Source organism: Haemaphysalis longicornis, unplaced genomic scaffold, assembly GCF_048455015.1.
Source record: "Haemaphysalis longicornis isolate Haplotype H1 unplaced genomic scaffold, Haemaphysalis longicornis Haplotype H1 scaffold_4, whole genome shotgun sequence".
NCBI lineage: Eukaryota > Metazoa > Arthropoda > Arachnida > Ixodida > Ixodidae > Haemaphysalis > Haemaphysalis longicornis.
The window spans coordinates 152,475,931-152,501,498 of NW_027526361.1; the positions used below are offsets into that span (position 1 = coordinate 152,475,931).

General features: G+C 44.7%; 1 protein-coding gene across 1 annotated transcript in view; it reads right to left on the bottom strand.

The window, feature by feature from the left end:
* The window catches only part of LOC144179448 (uncharacterized), a 138,675-nt gene that overhangs the window by 21,457 nt on the left and 91,650 nt on the right, over positions 1 to 25,568 (bottom strand). The window contains exons 2-3 of the mRNA XM_077707807.1: positions 12,474 to 12,679; positions 9,842 to 9,977 (exon numbers count right to left, since the gene is read on the bottom strand). Of these exons, the coding sequence (XP_077563933.1) occupies positions 9,842 to 9,977; positions 12,474 to 12,679 (342 nt within the window). The remainder of the gene's footprint in view (positions 1 to 9,841; positions 9,978 to 12,473; positions 12,680 to 25,568) is intronic.

The window sequence follows — 25,568 nt, forward strand, 5'->3', positions numbered from 1 at the left end:
GCTTTCAGTGACGTATGGTTGGTACCCAACAAAAAGGTTCTACTCAATGTATAATTATCAAAATTAACAAAAAAGCAGCACTGGTTAAGCAAGAGGTAACGAAGAACATCTTGTATCTACTCCCCAAATTAGCCCCGACACGCAATTATTAACACATAGTTTGCGGTCGTGCTTAATAAGTTCAGTTTATGTTGATATAGGTTGTCAGCCTAGCTGCCACATTACGTTGCGTTGCCCGCAATTGTGTAGCCACGTTTACACGGCTGTATTTTTTTCCCTTGAAATCTCATGTAATGCTCAAGTACCTACACTTAGTGCGGAGAAAGTACGTAGCCTTTTCAAAACCAAAATAGTGTAATAAGTCTATTTTACATGCTTTAGATATATTATATGCATCACATTATCTCGTCCTAAAAGTATTGCGTACTGCTGTTCCTTATGCATATAAATATTTTTTATTTAAACTTGAATACGTTGATGTCCTTAAAATAAAATGCCTCATTATTGACACTGTTTCTGCACGCGGGGCTGGAGCCTGTTTAAAGCGGGGTCCACAGCTTTCAGCTCAGCACCCTCCTCTGAAAGGAAAATCAGAAATTGGACAATAAATAAAGCGACAGACAGCCAATGTCGCTGATAAAGGGATCAAACGCAACCAATGAGATCGTTGGAGCGCTAAGCACGGTTCTTACGGTGTACAGGGGGTGGGAGAGAAAGACCGTGTTGCGAACTTGTGAAGAGGTAGCAAGGTCTATGCCGATGCCTCAACTGCGTTATCGAGAGGGGAGAGATACACGCTGCAAATATCTACAGATTAATTTTAAAATATTTTATCTGCATGTACCCTTTATCGCATTACTCCCTCTACGTCTTTCCCACAAGCTGAACTCACGCGTGAAAACCAGGTGGCAGCCACTCGGTAGCCGTATGCCACTGGCATTCTTCTGATAGGGGCACGGTACCGCATCAAGCATGCCCGCGATTCACGCACTGATTTTGCGGGTCACGAATGCACTTCTTGCTCCAGGTGCAATGACTCGAGTCGACTGCTTCCCGTTCACCCTCTCGTGCCTTCGCGGATTTACGATCTCCCCCGCCAAAGTTGGACGCATCATCCTTTCACAACTGGCAACCCGGATGGATGACGACAGCGCTCAACACGGCCGGCGCGGGCCAGTAAGCGATTTACGCATCATTCGCCTTGAGCACGTTACCTCATCAAGCATGCACGCGATTCACCCGCTGTTTTTGCAGGTTAGTTACAAACGCAGTACTTCACGTTTTAGTAGCAGTAATCGCTGTGTGATTGCGGTGTCGTACCCAACTGAGTGGATTGAAGTGCTGAAGCCATCCTTGTTGTGTTGTCTTTCCCTGTGCTGCGATCTTATTAATAGGCTCCTCATGCTTTCTGGCCATATTGAGTCAAAGCTGGATCCACGGAAAACAAGGTCGGGGGCGGACTCATCAAACTCACCGGACCCTATAGACTCGGCACTTGCAGTGATTCGTGAGATAGAGGCCACAAATGTAGTTCTGTTGGCAGACCTGAAGGCTCTTAAGAACAAGCAGCCTCTGACAGCACCATTGCTAATTTGACATCGAAGCTTGCAGCACTGCAATCTATCATAGAGTCCAGTAACGTGGCTGAGCAACAGCTTCCCGAAACAGCCTTATGCGATTTGACAGCGGAGGGGGCGGCGTTGGAGTCGAGCATCATATCAAGTAGCACAGCTCATCCAGGCAACTCAGACGCTTCCTTGAGTGACGTTTCGCGACAGGTCGCAACTACTACGTCCAGGTGGGAGGACGCGGAAAATGAACTGCACAGATCAAATCTACTATTCTTTGGCCTTGCTTGCGACCCCCCAAAAAACTGGGAAGCATCGGAACGTAAAATAATCGATTTTTACTGAGAGAAGCTAGAGATTCCAAGTACCAGTGCTCAATTTAGCACGTTCACAGGCTGGGCAATTACGTGGAAGGAAAGAAGAGACCCACATTGCCAAACAAACATTCTTCAAAGACAAACAAACCATACTGTCATTGGCGCGCAATCTGAAGGGCTCTCAGTAATAAATTGGTGAATATTTTTCCCCAGCTACACGACACATTAGGAAGAAGTTGCTGGACTTCACGAAGCCACTAAACGCGTCACTTAACTAACAGTTGATAGGCTTCTAATTGATAACAAGACTTACATTTATGACTCGATGATTAACGCCGTCGTCCTGCAGGAAAGATAGCTCATAACTAGCCGGCGCACACGGAGCGCGCGTGACGCGTCTACGGTACCTGTCACCTCCCAGTCCATGTTTTCAGTATTTTTTACTAACAATGAAGCGTAATGCCTAAACATCACCTTTCTGGATCCTTGATAGATGACAACAGTTCGGATATTCTCGCCTCCACTGAAACGTGGTTCCATCCGGACATAAACGATAATGAAATTCTTCCTGATAACAACCCTTAGAATGTTTATCGTAAAGACGGCCTCGACTGAAGAGGTGGTGGCGTCCTTGTTTGTGCCAAAAAAACGTTTACTTCGTATTTATTCAATTTAAATTCTACTTTGGAAATTGTGTGGGATTTAGTAATTAATTCTCTCATGATACCAACAGTGGTTTGCTACTAGCGACCTGATTCATGCAGTAGCTTTGTTTCCGAACTTCAGGACAGCATCACCGAAGCGATTAAACTTAGCAATCATCATCATCACCATCGTCATCACCAGCCTTTTTACACCCACTGCAGGGCATATGCCTCTCCCAATATTCTCCAATTATCCCGGTCCTGTGCCAACTGCGACCAATTTACCCCCCAAACTTGTTGATCTCATTTGCCCATCTAATTTTCTGCCGCTCCCTGCCACGTTTGCCTTCTCTAGGGATGCACTCTGTTACCCTTAATTACCAACGTTTACCCTTAATGACCTTAATAACCGTTGGTAATTACTTAGCAATTCAAACACAATTTACCTTTTCGGCGACTTTACTTCTCCGCACATTGACTGGGATCACTTATCATCCCTTTGTCGCATCTCCGAAAAATTCATGTTTACCTCTTGATTTCATCAACTCTTGATTTCATCAAACCAACCAACTCGCGATCATAAAGTATTAGATCTAATCCTAGCAACTGCACCCGAATGCCTTCACACTACGTCACACCTTGAAGGATTTAGCGACCATCAGTTACTGCAGGTATCAATTAAACTTCCAATGCAGTTCTCCCCTGTCGAAACTGAAGAAATTCGTGACTACAACGAAGCAGACTTTACTAAATGAATGACGTGCTAGACATGTTCTTTAATCAAATATTACTCTCATGTTTTTACAGTAGAAGGGTTCAAGACAACTGGCTGAAACTTAAAACATATTATCTACCCTTATCAACCATTACTTCCTGATCACAGTAAGTAATAACAAAACTAATTCCTGGTTCCTGGTTTACAACAGCACTAAAGATTACCCGGAACAAAAAGAAACACTTCTATAAATGCGTAAAGCACACCCCTCCACCCTCCGCTTGGCAAAGTTACAAAGATTACCTTGACTCTTACAAGGTAAATCAGTCTCAGCTAAACATAAGTACCTTTCCCACGACCTGCCGTCGCTCTTTACATCAAATCTAAAAAAAGGTTATGCGAGTGATATCGCCTGATCATAATGATAACACGATATCTTAGCATGACTATGGGCACAAACCACTACCAGAAAGCGAATGCCCCTCAGGTTTATATTCATTCTTCTCATCGGCACTTAATCAGGAGGATTTTTCTCATATGAATTTAATTCAATTTCAAAGGCTCATTTGCAACACAAGGGTGGGGTTACATCAGACGAAATGCAGTTGTTTACTGCTTGACGGTGCCTGACGACCCTTGGAGAGAGAAGCGTGTTCACAATAAGAAGTAGTGCAAAAAATGGCCTATTCACAACGTAAAGTATTTGCGAGAGGAGAAAGTAGCATGAAATAATACGCTTCTATATAACAAAAACACTGAGTCAGGTACAAAAACATTTGTGTAAATGATTTGTTCGCAACGAGTTCTCTAAAAAGCATGCCACGAACTTTTCCCGGCTAACACTTCGAAAATTAACACTTTTTTGTTCACACGTATTTAGAAGAACAGGTAATGTGTATGCGATTGATTGCAGTGCATAGTGAGTGCGTAGGCGTGGTACAAGCCAGTTGTTATTGCATCTAGTGCGTACATCGGTTACATTTTTATATAACCCAGACACTGAGTGCAAAAATGATTTGAAGCTGTGGCTTGGAAACAAAAATGAATAAAGCAGGCGAAACTCGTATGTTCGCGTCAGGGGAAACAGCTGCTTTGTCGTGTGCGAAAACGGGAGATTGCCAATATTACGCAGTGCTTTCTTTTGCAAAAGGTGGATTGCGTTTATATTTTTAGCCGTATTTGTGCACCAATCAAGTGTGCAGTAATTGTCATGCGAACCTAACAGGCCATGATAAATTTGCAGCTTGGCGTTTGTTTGGAAAAAATGACCTCTGTCTAGCGGGCCTGAGGCAGACGATAAAGATTTGGCTACAGCGAAATCTTTATCGTCATTTCCTCTCTCTCCTGAATATGCCTGGAGTACATGAAACCTGTTGAAATTACTGGGGTAGTTGTCGCCTGTCTGATAATTAATCTAAAAATATCTACATCTTCTGGCGTCGATGATATTTATTACAAAATTATTAAAGCCCCATCTCCGTTTCCAGTAAAATTCTTTACCACATTTTTAGACAATCATTATCATCTGGATTTCTTCCAGACAACAGGAAATTGGCTAAGCTCATAGCCATATTCAAAAAGTGAAATAAGCATTGCCCATAGAACTGCCGCCCGATATGAATCACGTACATGCGTTGTAAAATTCTTCAGCACCTTATCGCTGCACACGTTTACAATCATCTCGAAGGAAACCGTTTCAGTTTTTCTAATGAACATGGATTCATGAAAGGCCTATTGTGCAAGACACAGTTGTTTGAATATACGACTGACTTTCATACTGATGTTACCAATAAGTAGCACACTGACTCTATATTTCTAGATTTTTCGCACGCTTTTGGCCATGTACTCCATTGCCGCCTAATTTCTAAACTCTCTACTGTTCGACTAGACTCACTCCCCCTTTGATGGCTTGACCTCTCGCTTATAGATGCTGTGAACATAATTTCTATTTGGTGTAACACATGGTTAATGTCACTAAATGTATCAGAGTGCAATGTTGTCTCCTTTATCCGTAAGCGGGACAAATACATTTTCGACTATCAAAGTAATAGCACCCAACGGAATCACGCTTAATCCTGCAAATAATTAGGAGTTACACTCACAGAAGGCCTTTCCCGGAGTAACCATATCGACATCATCTGCGCCAAGTCTTCCAGGTCATTAGGTTCCTTGCGTAAAAATTTCCGCCATGCTCCATCTGACATTCGTAAACTAGCTTACATAACATACGTTCCACCACAGCTCGAGTTTGCTCCACCCATCTGGTCCCCATACCATCAATATTTGATTAACAAGATTGAAGCAATTCAGAATAGAGCTGCAAGGTTTATTTCACGCAACTAGACGTGCCCCTCAAGTGTAAAAATGATCAAACTAAATCTTTCCCTTCACCCGCTATATATTCGACGCAACATTTCTCTTCTATGATTTTTTACAAATATGTTTACAATGGAGCCCACTCAACGTTACATCTTAATGTTCCGACTAATGTTTCACGCAAGGGTAAATAATTAACATAGTTTTTATTGCCAGTACGGTAAACCACATGCATTTAACGTATCCGCCCTTCTCGTGGCCATCAGGCTTTGGAACGGTCTTCCTGATAACATTGCCGCCGAATCTAAGCCCGACGTATTCTGTGACCGTCTTTAAGCTCACTTTTTCTCGTAGTATGGTTCTGGACTGTCATTCAGTCTTTTAAGTATATTTTGTGTAACCAATTTTTTTGCGTTTAAGGTGTCTGCTATTAGCTGTATTAGGATGTATTTGAGGGATGTTGTTCTCCGTTCGCGCAAGATATAGCTCTTATTATTACTGTACTTGCGTTCGTCTAGATAAGCATTTGCGGCTGAATTCTCGTCTTATTTTTTCAAATGTCTTTTTGCGTACCTTACAGTTCTTGTTAATTTTAAACTCTCTTACTTGTAACCTCCCTTACTCAATGCCCTGTTAGGGCCTCTAAATTATTTTAAACAAATAAATAAATAAGTACGTAAATAAATAACTAGATAAATAAATAAAACTTTAATAACATAGGGATGGCGACTCGGCCTATATGGGGGTGGGTGGGGAAGGTGGTGTCAAGGTTTTCGGGACTTTACATTCTCAGATGGACGCCAATGGCGAGAGCGAAGTCCCACAATAAATAAATAAATAAATAAATAAATAAATAAATAAATAAATAAATAAATAAATAAATAAATAAATAAATAAATAAATAAATAAATAAATAAATAAATAAAATAATATATAGCCCTTGTAGTAAATATCCTCAATTTCTGCTCCCCACTTCCGCCAGCTTTCACGTTGATTGCAACTGCTTTAATTTTTTTCTACTGCATGCTCACGAATCACATGCTCTCAGTGGTTTTCTTCATTGCACCGTTGGCTTCCTAAATGGCCCCGCCACAATAGAAGAGTCGGCACGTCCATATGCCACTTGTTAACCAAATTTCCGGCGCAAGGTTGATGCCATTTTCCCCTGTTATAACACCACCCCTCAACGGCACGGTTGTTTTACAACCGTCTCGCACCCCTAGGAAGCCTTCTACGACACTGAAAGCCATGCGAAATGGATTTCTGGACTACGCAGCACGGTTAACTAACATTGTGTTCCGTTACGCGTCTTACCGTTTCCGTGTATAACCAGGCGGGGAATTACCAACCTCCTTTTCGTCTCGCCTTGCAGCTCGCTAACCTGTGTGCCGACGTTACTCTTTCATCACAACGTGATCAACGTTTCTAAGTTTGCCTACCACAGCTCTCGAAATTCAGCCAATCATCACTTACAACATTTGCATGTGCTCGATCACCGCTGCGAGCTAATGCTACCACTTGTCCCAAGTGGGCCTTTCATTACCACTTCGTTATCGTCAATGTAAGAAGCCGCCTTTCTAGCGCCTAACAAAAGCCGTCGCGGTATAACCTCCAGCGAGAGGCAGTCGTTCGCATGGCTCGCAACGGCACCAGCATTGCTCGCGCGAGAGAATGGATCTCATTATCATTATGCAGGATGGCTGCGGCTGGCAGCTCTTGCATGGTTCCACACTGCTGTCACACGACCGCGTCATTTCTTTGAAATATTCAGGGAACGACCCAGGAAGCGGCCACTCTGACGGCGACGCGCATTGACGCGCTCTAACATCACACTTAACAATGCGTAGGTAACGTCGTGCTGGCTTACTAAACTGAACATGTTATTTGCAACGGGGGCGTAATGGTAGTGCCTTGGACTGGTGCACCTAGGCCAAGGGTTCTAGTCGCGTTGCTTGTTTTAATTTTCACCTTTGCGCGGCTACTTAGTTGACGTATCGACTCAAGGTAATGCATGGTATTTGCATCAATTCTTAAATACTGGAAAGGTTATAACTACGTAGGACGGGTCAAACAGAATTTCAAGTTTTGCGGCGTTTGAGCTCCCGAAACATGGTCAAGAAGACAATGTCAAGTGAACCGCTCTAACCCAGACATTTTAAAATTTGTGGCCCGGGCACACTGACCACCGAGAAATGAACACATTTTCTGCAAACGCTACACTGCGGTGGTATTTCTAGCATAAAAACTCCCACCTCCCCTCGCGGGAACCCCTGTGTAGATGCGACGCATAGGCGGAGCGGCGAAGGAACCGCGTTTTATAGCCCGCATAACGTTGAGGGGACTGCGTAAGCCGGTCCCAGTCGATGACGACGTTGGCGTACTTGTAAAGCGGCGTGGACTCTAGGTGTTTGAGCCAAGCGTGGATGTTGCTTCGCCGGAGAACGGCACACCGGTTATGTGCGCAGCGCGCCCGAAGGAGAGGAAACCGCGGAAGAGAGAGTACTGCACATGCGCCGGCCCCAGCGCGTCTTCCGCGGCTATGACGCAACTTGCCGCGGCTATGACGCAACACAATCCAACACAATCCACTTTAATCCAATCCAATCCAAATCCAATCCAAGCCAAGCCAAGCCAAGCCATGCCCTTCCAATCCAATCCAATCCAATCGAATCCAATCCAATGCCCCTCGCGAGAGAGTGTTCGCTATCGGAGAGGAGAGGGGGTGAGCGGCAGAGAGCGCAGCTGCCGCGGCGAGGAGAAAGGGGGAGGGGTGGACAACGCCGACGACGACAACAACGACGACGCCGGAGGGACAAGGCGAGTGAATCAGATGCTCTGCATCTATTATGCAAGTTTACCTCTCCTGCTGGATAGTACAGCATGCTTGGGTGTTGCATATTTTGCTGTATGGAAGATTTGTTTTTCGCATGTTCGCCTTTGTCTGCCACTGTATGACCGCGCACATTTGTCAAGCATTCCCCTTGCCTCCACGTTCATTGCTCGTTCCTCGCATAGACAATATTCGCATTTATTGTGCCGGGTTCTGCTGCAACTTTTTTTTTTGCACTTCAGTTGCGGTGCAGTTTTGTCTAGCAACAGCCTGTATTTTTTTCAGCTTCTGGGTCTTTTTGATATTAACTCTTCGAACCCCGAGAAATTATTGTTCGCATGAAGGGCTTCCTCACTAAATCAAACTTGGGAATAAAAAGTTATATTAAAATTGCTACGAACAATGTTTTGGGTTTGTTTGCATATGCTTTGTTTTTGCCGACCGGCTGCGGCGGGCTTTGTTATCTGTGTTATCTGCGGGCCAAGTGAAGCCCATGTTCCATCCCTTATACCGCACGTCTTATCTTCTTTGATAGGGAGAGTGTTTCAAGCTAACGTCACTAGCCTAGAATAATGTTTTTTGATCTACAGTGCTCTGGATGCAAATCGACTGTTCGAGAAACCCTCACGCCGAGAGATAAATGCCCGCAGAGCAGACGCCCTTGCATTCGACTCGCCGACGCTCGCCTGCGCACGGCACTTTGTTGGCTGTTGTTTAGCCGCCTGTGCATTCTTTGAGTTGATAGGGGAGCACAAGTTCGCACCAATAAACTTGTTTTCCTTGAGGACAACTGCGTCGTCGTTGGCTTCGTGACAATATGTAACCACATCAATCAATGGCATAAATTGTTATGCCGCAATTATAGCCGGAGATTCTGACATATTTAGGGCGGCGTCCACTTTTTTATGACTTGTAGCGCTTGATCCCAAAATGAGACGCTGAGCGTTTTATTCTTACCAAAGGCTAATGAACTGCGCAAGTTGGAACGTTTTCGCAACACTTTTTGTGGTGGCTTTTATCTAAAGAGGCTGAACAAAAGTGCAGAATACCGGCAATAAAAGTGCCAAGAAGGTTCAGAGCATTGTGCTGACGTATTTAGTAGTCGGTATTCATTTTTTTTAAACTAATCATTTTTGTCTACGAACGTTTTTGATCAATTCAAAAAATACCCCCCTCCTTCCTCCCCCCTCCCCCCCCCCTCCCCACTGTGCTGCGCCTCGTGCAATTTATAACTTGCCGACCATGTTGCCTAAAAAATTCTGGATGTTATCAGTGCTGGTTCATATTAGCGCATTTTCTCGCACAAGCTTCAAAACCGCGGCTCTCCCCTCTTTAAAAAATTCGAAATTATGTAATAGGTTTCTTGGTTGCAGACGCAGTTCCACGTATTTAAAATCATGCGGGCAACGGCACTACAAACGTATATACAAAGCAAAGGAAGTTGCACTCACCAAAGACTTTGACCTCTTTTTCGGCAGAGACAGTTTGAAATTGTGGCGCCTCAGCCGACGCTTCGCAGCGATAGTTTCCCTCGCTCGACAGGTTCACGTGGGCGACGAACACGTGACCCTCTCCAGAACGGGACATCTGAGGAATAGCAAAGTTTTGGTGGGGGGGGGGGGGGGGTGGCAAGGAAGACATGCACATTATGTGATACCAGCGCAATGGAGCCGTATGCCAAATTGAGTATTTTGATCGTAGTACCTATGGATGTTTAGTAAAAGTCTTCCTAAGGATATCCGAAAAGTTAGAATACCCAAGGGTACCCGATACCTGAGGATACTCCATGCTGAGGGTACTTGAGAATACCCAAAAACTGCCATTTGAAGACCCAATAAACCATAAGGCAGTTCGTAACTTTACAAGCATGGAATAGTTCATATACCTCTATATTTTATTTTGCGGGCAGATACGATCTGACCACGTTGCACTACCTCTTACGTTAAAAGGTGTTGCGGATCGTATCGAAAGTGGTCATTCATGCACGCTAACAGAAGCCGTTGAGGCTCTCTTATACACCAGAAGGTAAAGAATTGGACTAGTTGGTTGTGCATTATTGAAGACCGCGCTTCAGGTTCCCGGTACACGCATAGAGAGAGGACACACACACAGACGAAGTGACCAGCATATTACAGAAACGTCCTTAATAAACCTGTTAGCAGTTAAAAGCAGATAAAAATTATATTCGCACAAATATCGCTAGGTCTTCCCGGTGTTCAATCCTTGCATGGACTCTTCTACGCTATTAAGTGAAACTTCTACTTTGCTACCGTTCTACCTATCTTACACATTAACAATGGCGTACAATGACTTCCTTCAAGTGCATTTATTTTCAGGTATTTCGAGCTCAAACTGGCGGCAAGCAAAAATGTCGCATCTACGAAAAAGCCACTCATTTGCCATTTGAATTCCAGGCTTGATGACTCAAGGATGTTTAGTATTTGCGTATTCTCCGCAGTTGCGTTCACTGGGCGTTACTGAAACTTTTTCCCACTTTATCTTTTAGACATAACGCACTCATCCTGCCGATTCTTCATGGCTTAAGTAATCTACGTACAACCGCGACTGCGTTGGTCAGACAAGCAGATAAACGTAGTGTAATAATTTAACGTATCTCGCTTCCATGTAAGAATACAGTCGAACCTCGCTATAACTAACACTGATATAGGTAATTATCGGCTATAGCGAACTAAACAGGAACTTTGGTTGGTCCCGCTATATATCAGCGACACTTATTCTTTTTATAACAAAACCGAAACTGCCAGAGCCGCGCGCGATAAAGGAAATAACGAAGAAATGTTTGGTTCGCACGAGGCTCAGAACTAATACCTAGCTTTAAAAGGACAAAACATAATTAAGAGATAACACCTTGTACAACGACAAAAGTAGAAAAGGCGCTTTTGTGCGTGGACACTATGGAAAAGTTTACACTGAAGTGTTGTCAAATTCCACCAGGCGAAGATCACATCCTTCTTCAAATAAATAAGAATGCAGGCTTGTTTTGTGAAATGAACTTTGTTCTGTTGTTATTTCATGTTGTCATATTCCGGTTCATTTGGTTTGAAATGCGTCAAGAAGAAAGGTATGGATTACCTCGCTTATAGCAGGGGCGGGAATCACCGCCGATTTTATCTCTACTGAATATTTATATAACGAACAAATTTACTGCCCATATACTTCTCCGTTATACGATGTTCGACTGTACTATAACTGCTATAACCTCTTTGGTTAATTTTTTAAATAGGCGCCACACTTTATTCCAACCCATAAGACAGCGCTTTAAACAAGCTGGAAACCAAGAGGATTCAATTTTTTGTATTTCGAGAAATTAAACTTCTGCGGTTAGGAGTTCTCTGTGCTGGCATACAACTTACTCCAAAAGCACAAATTCGTGTTCCCAATATTCTCATCCGCAGTAATTAATTTTCATTGTCCAAAGAGGTTAGAAACAAGATTATTTTATACAAAATGTCTTTTTTTCTTCAAAGGAAAAAAAAGTCCAATCATTGTTCACTGCACGAAAAATACGACAAAACAGACTTTTATCGCTACCTTGCTTTTCCGGGGATTTCTTAGTGACCGTCCAGCGGCGGCGCAGTGGGAGATTTCAGAGTGGGTTTTAAGCTCGCACATCCCCTGCCCACCTTGACTTTTCTAAAAAAAAAGGATTGCACGAGGTTTACAACCACGGACCGTAGGAGAAAGGCTTATAGGCCGCAGGTCACCCCGGATCAAGAAATCGATGTCTCTACTCTTTCAACATAGCGTTTTTACTCAAGGCAGTGCCATGTCTAGAGAAGTGCATGTTATCCCCTAAGCCCACCGTAGAGTTAAATATTTCGCATTGAAGAACACTAAAAGCAAATCTTACGCATGTGCATTGCGCAATGCAGCACTCAACTTCAACAGGCTTCATGTAGGAGGGTCGGATGAGATTCTCCCAAGAGGCGCTTCAGATAATGACGGCACTGCTCTACAAATTGCTTTCTTCACTGCCAGCAAAAGGCCGGAACCACGTAAATCGGGTTATTGGTGAATGTGTAGCTCAGCTTACTTCTAAACTGAGCTCAGTGGAGCACTTACGTCGACAACGACACCGGGAAGGTCGTAGTTCTGGGCGGGTGGATTGTCCCTGGGGATGTACCGGTAAAACTCGGTGTCGTTCTTGTACCACTTGACCGAGTAGAGCTCGTCTGACTCCAGGTCGAAGCTGCAGTTGAGCCACATTCCACGGCCGAGGATTGCAGCAGACGGAGCCGACATTTCCAATAACCGCAAACAGGACATCCCTGCAGAAAGGGCAGTTCAATGCTCGAATTAATAAGAATTTGTCGAGGGCATAAGAATAACGCACGCGTAGAAATTAATCCTTTAGTACCTCGAAGGGCTGAATATTTCTTTTAAGCATTTTTATAACACACGACCACCGCTATTTCTCCCAAAAGTTGAGATCGCAATTTCTTTAAGAGCCCAACAAAGGTACTGAGTTTATCGTTTATTTTAATCAATTTCCAAATATTGACGGCTTTCACTTGAGCCGTCCCCGCTGACAATGCACCCGTGCACGTATTTTCTGAACAAGTGTGTACAATTAACCACTCATTCGGATCCGGCAGTTGTCTTCCTCAATTATTTGAAATGGTGTTGCATTTAGTACGACACCGCACCTTGGTGAAGTGAGTACTGCATACCAGACATCCCAGCTAAAACTTATTACGCATAATAAAAACACTAGTGTCATGTTCTTTATCAAGACCTTTTCGAACAGCTATACAAGTTGCTTCTTTAGTACAGATTCACGTCTCTATTTCAATATAGCGGACAGTGGAACCGTAATACGGAAAGCGCCACAATTATTTACATGTTCGGGAACTTGGTCCGTCAAGAAATCAGATTTCCTGTCGGATATCCTTCTATTGTGAAGTGGGCATGTTATTCACTCAACGTCGGAATACAAATGTCGCGATCGCGTAGCGACCAGCTCTTTACCGCAGCGAAATTTCTATAGAACAGGCGAAAAAATGCGTGGAATCCTATCAAGAACCATAGTAGTTTCAAATGACAAATATAAATTAACTTTATTTCATTCTATTTTAAAACTTTTAAAGGAGCTTGAGAAACTAAAATTGCGAGGCCAATGAGAAGATAGTTGAATACGCTCCCAATCTGTATACATTGAAGTAAGCACCATACCAAAGCATATTAGTGTATATAGCTGCCTCCTGACACGTGCAACATTCAAAGTACAATATTGGCAATACCAGCATAAATCACGTAAGCCTAAACCAAGCAGATCACGTAAGCCTAAACCAAGCTTTTCGAGAGAAACACTCCAGGACGGAATACAGCTTCCGCTCCCACACAAACTTTTTCCGTGCTACCGGCCTTTTCCAGCGAGTTTATTTCCAGGGGAATGACATGTGGCCTCAAATTAAATCAGAGGAAATTCATTCTGAATTCTTTCGGGAAGTAATCGGTACACAGTTGCTGAGTTGGTGCGAGTTTGTGAGGAGTTTCTCGGTGGCCTTAGAAATAAATGCTATCGCCAGAGAGATGTTATCAAAGGAAACAAAAAAATGGAGCCTGTATTGGCGTTAGCTTTGCGAACGCCACAGTCCTGTCATCCTCAGATGGCGCAGAAAGTTTCTCCTTTAATCCAGCTGCCCGCACTGTAATCTTCCTCCCATGCCCTCCAAGAGAAATATGTTTCGAGAGCAGGCACACGGTTGATTAAAGAGAAATTCTCCGGCGCATGATTCTTCGACGTAAATCGCGAGAGAAATCTATACTGCAACTCGTAACTAAAATAGGGGTAATAATATACACGTCTGTCACAAATAATCTGGATGATACTTTCCGCATGTGCGCACATGGTGACGAAATTATAGAGTAAGTTGCTTGAACTGCATTATATCTGCAGCGAAGACGGGTTTCATGGCTTCCCCCAACCCGCAATTTGCGGTCTCCGATAATCTAGGTCGTGAAGCGGTACCTTTGTTCGGATGCTTGGATCTTTAGATCTGTGTTTGATTCGGTCATAGCCCCCCCTTGATTGAAGAGGGTTTGGATATGAACTCGCAGCGATAGTGCGTACCCAGTGCTATGCGCTGATACAAAAAAATCTTCCCAGATGTTTCGAGAGCCGGTGTTACTACAGCCGTGCGGTCTGACGCCTATGCTTTCAAGCATGGTTTCACGAGAGATAGATTACGCGAATAGCGGCAGAGGCATGTACGTGTTCGGCCGCCAGACGCTACTTTACGTCCTATCAGGTACTCCGGTCGCCCACAAATAACTGCAATTAGGTCTTTATTTTCTTCGGTGAACTGCGCTGGAGCTACCAACGAAAATTGCATGGAGAGACAGGTTGCGGGATGATGCGACAGGTTTTCGTAAACATATTTTACGTTGTCTGCAGTGTTTTGCTTTATGCCGACGGCGTACTTTTGGAAAGCGGCTCTTCACGCACGCAACATGTCTTGAGTGTTTGAGCAGCTCTCCGGAAACAAGAAAAGCATTGCATATAATTTTTGTGTACCATTCCTGAAGCTGCTTGGGCAACCAAAAACTAGGCTAAAATATTTGTTTTAACAATGAAGCATCCATATATGCGTCAGAACAATAAAAAGCTAGCGTTGTGTTTATAAAATGTTCCGGAACTTGATACGAGTTACGGTGACAGATTGAACACTCCGTCTGTGCAAGTTTGAAAGTGTTCCCTTGTAGCTTGCGATGTTTCAGCATGTCGGAACTGCTCCTTCGCGTTTAACGGGTGTCGTGTGGTTTCTTCTCAACAAGAAGATGTATTTTATCAAAGTTTATCTCAGTGTGTTCCGGCTCTTCTAGAACACTTTCGCCGCCAGATATGTTTAACGATGTGTTTTCTGGTAGGCCTGCTACACGTTACCTGTCAACTGTTTCACTTTTTTGCTAATTTAGATGCCCCTTAGACGCTCCGTTATGGCTTTCTGTTGACAAAAAAAGAAAGTGCCAACACAGACTTTTTTTGTATTTACGAAACAACTCGGACACTCGAGTTACCAGTGAATTAAAATACTGCCAGTTAACAGTTGTCGTCAAGCGTTGAATAGGGGGCGTTTCTATTTCCAGCATTAACATTTAGCGAATTAAACTTTGGTTTACCCATTATTATTTAATCGAATTACGTAATCGACTAGACGTCACATCCATAGCGCGAGGGACCCTGGTTCGATTCCGACTACGAGGAGCGTTTTTTTAACATCATCATCTGCCCTCCTATTCTGTAAAGTTTGCTTTCCTGCAGTGTGTTTTGGTTATGGCAGCGCCATCAGTGAGAGCAAAAAGCTTCGCTTTAAAACTCAAACCAATTGTGAGGACATGGGGGCTCACACCTTGCGTATTTACCCTGACAAACGTCAGCATTGGCGCCCTTTTTTTTCTGCCAAGGAAAATTGTCATTTTTGGCGTGTGTCGACACGACGAAGCTATGAAGTGAAATCTTCAATAAGCGCCAGATAACTTGCTTTAGCCGAACGGGACATTGCGTACTTAAGAAAACACAATAATAATAAAGAATTAAAAAAAAATAACAAAGACAAAATGTTCGGCCGAAATTTCCCATCGACGGTCGGTCATCTCACGGAAAGAAATTTAGTTTTAAAGGCCGGAAATTTCCTATTCTTTTGAAACCATAGGAACTTCCACTTCCGGGTCGGCTGCCCGCTTCCACGGTGCGGATAGATTACCTCTTCACTTTTGTGTGTCCTTGGGGCTGACACGTTTACCTGGGCATCCCCCTGCGGCCTATCTTGTACCAGAGTCATTCAATGCGTGAAGGACTCTGCTGGTACGAAAGCTTTAACAGTGCAAAGCTGTGTAAGCGACTGCTGAAGCACCGTGCTTCGGTCGCAGTACCTGTGGAGGTATTATGCACCAGGTGTCTCACCCTGTTAGGGGCAAGGAAATGGAGGGTATAATTGCATCGCGGTATCTTTCTGCTGCTCATCTTATTATCATTTGACCTTTACTGTGCCGCCACCTTTAAGGGCCTGTTTAAATTCTCCACGGACACTTCATTACGCAAATGTGCCAAAACAGACGAGCCACTGACACTGCGACTCCGCAGAAGTTCTACAAATAATACAGCCACCTTCGCGGTTGCTTCGTATCCCCTTAATTACCATGTTAATATGCTGGTCCTGGAATTGGAGAGCATATGTTCGTCCTGTTTTCCACTCGGTGGGGAAGAGCGCTGTGGCCGTTCAGGGGCCCTTCCAGTGCGTTGTAGTTTCTGGGCTGATGGTTTGCTATTCCCCCCCATGGCGGCAGATTTTGGTCTCACATTTTGGTACTTCTCTCTTTGCGGCACAGCATTATTCTTGCCTCTAAAGATCAGTGATATGACGCAAATTTCCCGTTTTTTTGTTTTTACTTATTTCGAGTTTCAGAGAGTTCTTGACCCTTCCCCTCTTACTCCCCATCGGCACTATCCCATCTGCTCAGTGACACTTCATGACTCCTTAGGGAAGGGCAGTGGTTCCTTCCATATTTCACTTACAATGCTCTCTCTCTGTCTTCTTCTTTCTCTCTATTTCTCGCCTTATCTCTCTTTCCCTCTTTTTCTCCGCCTCTCTCTCACTCTCTATTTCTCTCTCTATGCACTTATTTCTCTCCCATCTCTCAATTCCTCTTTCTTTCCCTCTCTATTGTAAATGCAAATTTCAGTACAGGGCAAAAACCGGTTTCTATAAGTTAGGTTTCATTGCCGAACCCATCTTCCGCCTTGAAGCCGTACAGCTCCGGGTCATGCACCTGGTTAAGTTATAATCACAAAAGCCTTAACAGGAGATACCATTAACTGCCCTATATTTGCGATTGCGAATTTACAAGTTATAAAAACTTCATAGCTTATGCAGCAAAAAATCCCGCACGAATTTCCGGGGTACCACAGCTTGGAAGGTAGAACAACCCAAAGCGGGATTAATGCGAGTTTCTTGGGCTACGGCTTCTGCTCTCAGTGACGGACGCCTACGGCAGTGACGAAGGAGAATTGCTATGAAAGTGAAATCAAAATAATTGCTCGTGGTGCTTTCGAAGAAAGATGAGCTCTCAGAACACTTCAAAACATCTGTCAGCCACAATACACCTAAAAGAATGTTGGCTTTTCCCCCCAAACTTATACGGGAGATAGAGAAGAAATAAGTACTATAAATGTGTGCCGGTACAATCCGGTATGAAATGTTTCGAGCAGGATCACACACCTGTACTTTATTTCGACCATACAGGCTATCGAGACACGTAAACACTCTTATGACACTTTGCACTGTTGTCGCTTTCTTGAGGCACGTCAATCAGGGGATCATAGTTTACATTCAGGAGTTACTATCTCACATGCAATTTAAGAGCAAAATCCAAAATTACTGGTTCTTCTCACCTTAATGTAGTGACTTTATGTTCGCCTGTTAATCACTTTCACGAAGCAAGGGCCAGCGTACGTATTCGATGCAAACAATTATTACACGGTGCTAGCTTTTCTATGGAAGTTTACACAGCAGCGCTTCTGCCGGGCACCCCCAAACAAACACACTGTAATCGAAAAAGCACAAAAAAACTAATGACATCCTCTTTCTCATCTTATGATCAAGCGGACTTATTTGGCAAGGAATAAAAAAAGGCCATATTTGACTGCGTTTGTTTTTGTGTTGCCATCACTAGATTATAAAATTTTCGAAAATACACCTTTATATTATTTTAAACGCTCAGCGTATCCTCGTTCCCACAGAAATATATCGGTATAATTTTGGATCATGCCATTATGAATTTATTATGGCATTTCGCATAATAATCTGTTCCTTGTTTGAGGTCTTTCTTGTTGCTACCATTCTTCCATCCTTGTCGGAGCCGATGTACGCGAAAGAAATTGCCGGATACATTGATGTTCTACGCCATTTAATTTCAACAGGCAGCGTAAGCTCAGCCACACGTTTTTTTCGTAACAACTTATTTTTGGGAGCTCCGCATGAAAATAAGAACAATAAAAACATGGTAAAATTCATGTTTGACAAAGAAAATACATTTGCGCAAATGGAGAATGCGCCGTGTTGGCGGTCCAAATTGATTCCTTGCTATTAATAGATCAACTGTAATAGTTAAATCTTTTTGATAATATTTTCAGCCACGCCTTGGCACTACAAACATAAATGACTAAAATAGAGCACGTCTACAACGGTAGCTACAATTTTCTACTTTATTATTTTCGCTGCGAGATCGCATGATATAATGTTTGGCAATGCAGATAAGGAGGTTCAATAACCAGGAATGCGGATCATATAATACCTCTACTAAGTATGCGCAAACTTCACGGTATGCAATCGATGTTACCCACTGGTGTTTCCTGCAAGAGAAACCTGTCGAGACCTGTTTTTTTTTTTTTCGTCACTGTACCGAGTCTGTTTTTTATTACGCACTACAAGCCGACAGGAATAAAATACGCGGTATTCATACCAAAATCGCTTCACATTTAAAATGGTTTATTCCATTCACAAATTTATCATTCCTTGCTAAAGAAAGTGGACACAAGCGCAAAAAATAAAACAATGTCCAACCTTCGCTAAAAGAGTTCCGATCGATCGCCAAAACCTTCAAAGACCCAAATGGCGAATGAAGAACTAACCTACGCGCCGATTTTTCGCGCACTAAGTAAGCGCATCTACGAACGATCTAAATGTATACCGATGCCTCGTTTATGAGATAACAGTATCCTATTGTTCTCCTTATTCACGGTGGATGTCTCTGTTGTCTTATCTAGATCCGCCCCTTTTTCACGATCTTCAAGGGAACATTTTGAAACAATGGAAGCCGGGTTTGGCGCACGCGCCATGTGCCCAGAGATCTTATCAAAGCTTTTTGTTGGACCAACCGGTCTACGGGGATGCAGTAGTTTTCTGTCAGGATGCTATCGGTCCTGCTAAAAACGCTTTCCCTTTAGTAAAATGAAATAATTTTGGAAGTTGCCGTTCTAACTCAAACTTATTTGCAGGCCTTTTTTTGTCGCAAATTAGTTCAGACAAGAAGTTTTTGTCAAGGTAGAGAAACACGTCTTTGCGCATTTTAATACATAATCACAATGCAGGGCGTTTGGCATAGCATCAACAGAGCCTCAGGTACAGAGCAGCTCACCTTTTTAGCATTTCATACGGTGTAATTTCCAGCGACTCATTCCCCCCATTTACAGAGCGGCTTAGCGGCGTATGACGCGACAATGAGGCCCTGTCACCTCGTCAGGCGCAAGACGGAATTTATTGCGAGGGCGAGTGATGACAGCGATTGTCAGGGCCGTGTTAACATCACCCGTTAGCGCCCGAGCGCGAACTCCATTAATGCTGCCCCGAGGGTGACGCCCATCCGGTTTTCTCTGCTGCCTATCCATTAGGGCGGATGAGAACGGCGTCCGACGGGGCCTTCGTACGCCGCGAGAGTTTAGCCTTCGTCGGAGTGAGCGCCTTTTTCTCAGCCGGGGATATTGGAGTCCTATATCCGCTTAAGTAGGTTGACGTTCACTCCGCGGCAATTAGGGTTGCTAAGCGGTTTGCTGAAAATTTTATAGCAATGAAAATGAATGGTTTTTAGCTATTTTTGGGACACGGGAATGAACAGCACTGAAAAAGATAAGGCAGAACTGGGTATGCGGCTAAGGGCTCTGGTTAAAAACTATATATTATGTTTTGTCAGTTTTTATTTTTTACGCATGGTGTTGGGCCACTGGCTAAGGCGTTCTGGCGCTGGGTTCAAGGACGCGGATTCAATTCAGACCGCTGTAGCTGTTCTACACTCGGTTACAACTTAAGAACGGCACCACTTCATGTAGTGTATCACTCCGCCAAAGCCCCGGACCCGTGATGTCAGTGCGCGCGCGTTTTGAAAGGGGTTTGCTATCAATTCGTGATATCGTCTGCCTTGGCTCACGCAGTTTGTTTGCGTCACTGGAGTCGTTTATAAGCATATTAAGACCACAAAATCACGGGAACGGCTCACACCATGTTCAAAATATTCCCAGTAACGCCTTACTTGCGCCGCGCGGAGAAACATCCGGCTACGGTGATAAGGTACAGCGGGAACTTCTGGTGCCGTTTTTAAGTTGTCACCGAGTATAACAGCGAAGCTGTTGAGCTAATCATAATGTTTTCTCGTGAACTCGTGTACTGTCCACTTTCTTTCCTCTGTGGCACACTGCGTATATCCCGTGCCCTGTAGACCCGTGTAGTAGCTAACAACAGCGGGTCCTAGCTGTAACTACTTTTTAATAAATTCTCTTTGTGTGCAATTTTTTGTGTCGGCAGTTATAAATACTAACAAATTGCAGAGTGCTTTGCACGTGAGTGCGGGCCTCGCGGCGACCGCCCGGCAGTTAACACAAACAAGAAAAGGCCTAGCGCTCGTACGTACATGCCTCACGACGACCACCCAGCGTCCCCTGCACTTATCAAGCCACGCATACCCACTTAGGGAGATTGGCCTAGAGTGCGGCGACCACCCGGCAGTTAAAAAACCAAGAAAATGCCGAGCGCTCGTGTGTGTGTGCCTCGTGGCTACCGCCCAGCGTCCCCGGAGCACGTTTGTCAGTCCAAGCATACACACTTAGTGAGATGGGCCAAGATTGGCAAAAAAAAGAAAACTGCAGCGTTCCCGTAATCACGGAACACTTGCTCGGAACGAGAAAGACACGTCATAGCGCAAGCCCTTCCAGTGTGATGGTAAATGGTTATCACTTCCGAACAAATGAAGGAAGCTCACGCTTTTAGCTACAATGATGGAGTAAAGGTCCTTACGGCAGCGAAGAAGAAGCAAATGGGCAGCAATAAGGGGCTTAAACCTTCGGGATTGTCGTGAAGGTTGCGTACAGCTTCGTTACCTTCAAGTCTTACGCGTTAGTGTGAGCGTCCGTCATTGTTTTTGTGATGTAGGCAAAAAACAAAAGCGCCCGTGAGTTGAGATTTCAGCGCGCGTTTGAAATCCGCAGGTGTTGAAAATTATTCCGTAGAACTCTATTGCTGTGCCGCATAGCACAGGCGCAGCTTTGGCGGGTAGAACGACAAAAAGTTTATTTATAAGAAGAAAATATAAAAAAAAGAAATATCAAATTTCCATTCGAAATGAAACTTTTCAGTGCAATTGAGAGGCGGCAACACGCAAAGGCGATGTTTTACTAGTTATTTTGTTTCGGCATACTGAAACACACTTTGAAAGCTCGCGCTCTCTTGAAATCACGAATTAGTCGCTTCAACGGAGTGATACACTGCACGTGCTACTGCCGTACTCTTAACTTCTAGCCGACTGTACACCGTGCTTCCTCGATTTACAAGTCCTGGATTGTCCGCGAGCCATCCGAAGACTGCCCTCGTACCAGAGGTCTCATAGGAATGCATAGAAATGTCGAGCGCCGAATCGCGCCCTGGGCAGATCGCAGATTATCTGGGACTGATAATCAAGGAAACGCACTGTTTTCCCTGAGCAGCTGAGAAAAGAGAAAAATATCGCAAACCAAGAATCTCGGCTGCCCACGCGCCTTCCGCTTCCGGAAGGCCAGCGTTGCCTGTGTATCTGCGGGCGGTTTATAGCTCGCCGTAGTATGTTCCACTGCGTAATTTTGCAGTTTTTTTTCGCCGACTGCACAGTTTTTGCAGAACTTTCAACTGTTTTAGCCTACGATGCGATGACTTTCAAGGCGCTGACTTCATTTAGCCAGCCCTGTGCCATCGTGGGTTGTGGGAACAACGAGAGGGGAAAAAATCTCCAACAGCGTATGGTTACAAAATAGAGCCATTAAAATGCAGTGCCGTCGCGACATATTTTTGCTGCATCGCCCACACGTGTACGCCGACTTGAGAAATAGATGGACGTCGTGGCAAAACCTCCAAAAACTTCGCACTTACGAAACACTCTCGGGTCAGCCTTCAAGGGCGGCAGATGGAGAAAAATCTATCTTTCATGCAGAAAGCTCTGACAAGGGCAACAAAACGAGATCCCCTGAAAAGCTAAAAGTGTCTTTGCTCTAAAAAAATTAACATTATGGTCACTTCTGTTTTTCTAAGAAATTTAAAATAACATACATTGTTCGGCCATTACAGTCGATTGTCGTTAAACAATCCCCTTCACATACAAACTAACTTTTGAAAATTACGGCATTTAATTTAGTTTTTTAGGCGAGCGCATTTCACTGTCAAGCAATGTAAAACAATAACTTCCTTAATCATGCACTGCTGATGCATCGCATGATAAGCAGGCACCGCAACAACGGAACGCAGCTCGAGTGTGCGAACGTGCTACTTTAAAAAGCTCAACCTCGGCGCAACGTGGATAGAGGAACAGTTTCTAATACTTATGCGTCTAGTTCAGACGGCTCATATTGTAATGCTGTGTCCACAGCTTGGTCATGGTCTCGTTCAGAGTCCATCGCGACCGCCGATCAGCGAAGCCTACACGCGTTGCCCGCTCCGTATTCGACAAAGAGGAGAACAGCACGAGAAAGGGTAGTTGAAAACACCTTTTTATTCTCTGATATCTACTATCACGCCAGTCATGGCTTATAGGTAGAGTTTGCGTAGCACCACCACCCAGGCTAACAGCGAATGAGGACTATCCCTCGTTGTGTTCTTCCGCAGGTGATAAAAACAGAACTGAAAACGCACGCACAAGCATTTGCACAACAAGCTTCACTTAAGACACACCCCTATGGTTCACTCAGTAACACACGGACGCTGAACAGAAGCACGGAAAGAACCGAGCACTTAACAGCCCAGAAGGACGGCTGCGGTGGTCGCTTCATAGACAGCGCTGGCCAGGGAAAATTCGGCAACTTTCGCAAATGATATGTAAAGACTGAGGAAACAGCTGAGCTAGGGGTCCTCTCTAGCTTTAACTTGGCCCTTCTTGGGTCTGCCCCTTTCTCGAGATAAAGATAGCTCAACAGCTAAGCTTGGTCCATGCAAACGGAGTTAAATCAAATTCTACAATCCACCCTCCTGAAGTCCCAAATCTATACTGCCTAAGTCTGAAGCCAAAGCCCACTTAAACACAGCAAACGTCCAAAGCCAACGCCCGCGCTACGAACCCAGGGGAAATACTGCGCTCTCGGAATGCGATGATACCGAAATCGGCTAGGCGACGTTTTCATAACGCGAGGAACCTGGGTTTGAATCCATTCACGGGAAGTGTTTTTCTTTGTTTCCGGTTGGATGCGCATGTTATTGTTCCCCGCCGCTGCTAACCCCGTGCCCCTCGGGCCCTCGGGGTGACCCAGTGGATAGGTTGCCCATTTCACGACGTGAACCTCCCAAGTTCGATTAGCGGGACCTCCCTGACCACATATTCTAGGCGCCTACTTCCAACACCTGCTCGTGGGCTCCTTGCCTTCTCCCCACTTTTCGTCACACTTCTTGGCAGAGCATTTTTTCCTCCTCCATTTCACCGATTAAGATAGTTTTCTGTACCGATCCGCACGGACAGGAGAAAGCTTGAACAGTTCCGCTGCTAAAAGCAAAACGGAGGCACCCACCTATAAAAGGTGAAAATATGCACACAATACATGCGGTTGCCTCTCCAGACTCATTGCTACACACGCATGACACTTGACAAGGAGGCTGCAAGATGTCCTCTCGCGCGTGCAAGTTCCTGGTGAACGTGCCTCAAAGATTCGATTAGACCGTAACTCATACACAGCTTTTTCATCTTGGATGCTACTTCCTTCCGTTCGCTTTGTGGCCGATTGTTTTGTGTTGGGGTGCGAGCGGAGTGTAGTGTATAAAGTGGATAAACAGCTAGTGCGATCTTTAACAGCTCTCCAGGTGGTAGTCGTCCTGAGTCCAGGATACCTTGGAACTTGCCGGGGAGGTGGACGTTGTCCACCGGCATACGGTCGGTTTCTAGGGCTCAGCTGGTTAGGAGTTCCACCCACTGCCGCGTTGTATTGGTAAGAAGTGGTGCGAAAATTGGTATGTGTGCACGTGCAACTTCTATTTGAAAGAGTGTGCTTAATTGTGAGCAGTGTTCCCATGAAGCGGTGTATCGTGTGGGTAACATGGCGTCGAGAAGGGTGTCGTGAGGCTATGTGTTGGTCTGCAGTTTTCGGAGAGTAGTAGCTTCTTGCGAGGAGAGTTGTGAGTGTAGGGGTGGGAATTTTCGTCTGGAATATCGGTAGCGGACGAGAATGTCTGTATAGACGACTTGAGAAGCAGTGGGTGGGGATGAGGAAAAAAAATTCCCCGCATTTCCCCGAGGGGAAGAATGTGAATGTGCGAATGCACGAGTTGAATTTGCGCGGTTCGGTAATGTTCGCGAAAGAGAGATCACACACACACACACAAGTACAAAGAAAGAAAGATGCATTTATTCACAGACACCTATTTGTATTGTCGTTGTACTTGATTGCTACAGCGGATCTCAGCTTTGAAATTTCGTGTCAGTACTCCTTTAAGCGGGTGCATTAGCCCTTCTCACGCCCGATTCCTGGCCAGTCCCCCACGTGGGTATGTGCCATGTCAGCGGCCAGGCAGCGTGCGCCCATCTCCCCCCGTTGCCAAGGAAGACGATGCGATTCCTGGCCAATCCCCCACGTGGGTATGTGCCATGTCGCCCATCTCCCCCCGTTGCCAAGGAAGACGAGGAGCGCGCGCACCCGCAGCTGTTGCTATGTGGACGGACGGCGGTCAACGGAATTCAGGGTCGCTTATAAAGTGCATTCGCACTTAAAAGATGAGGTGCCCTCGGTCGGGGGGTCAACTGCCCGGTGCACGTAATGTCGGGCCGCGGCATGCGCGCTTCGCTGCCCCGCAGGCCCGTGCAGCCGGCGGTACAAATGATTAGGTGAGGGTGAGATTGGATTCGAAAAGTTACATTAACGTGAGCACCGAATGTTTGAAAAAAGGTCACATGAGATGGCTGGTTTAATTTAGAACAACAGCTGCTCTAGATAGGTGAAATTACAACTGCAAACGTACAGATTTTGGAATTAAGCAAACACAACATCGTTGCAATAAACGTTTTTGTTTCCCACGTTTTATTCCTTGTATATACCACTTTCTTAGAAGGGTCAATTTCAGTCCTGTATGGGGTATCTGCTAACCTCTCTGTATCGCACATCATTAAGGCATTTCTTTCCTTCACGCGCTACTGCTCTGCATAACCATGGAAGAAAAGTCT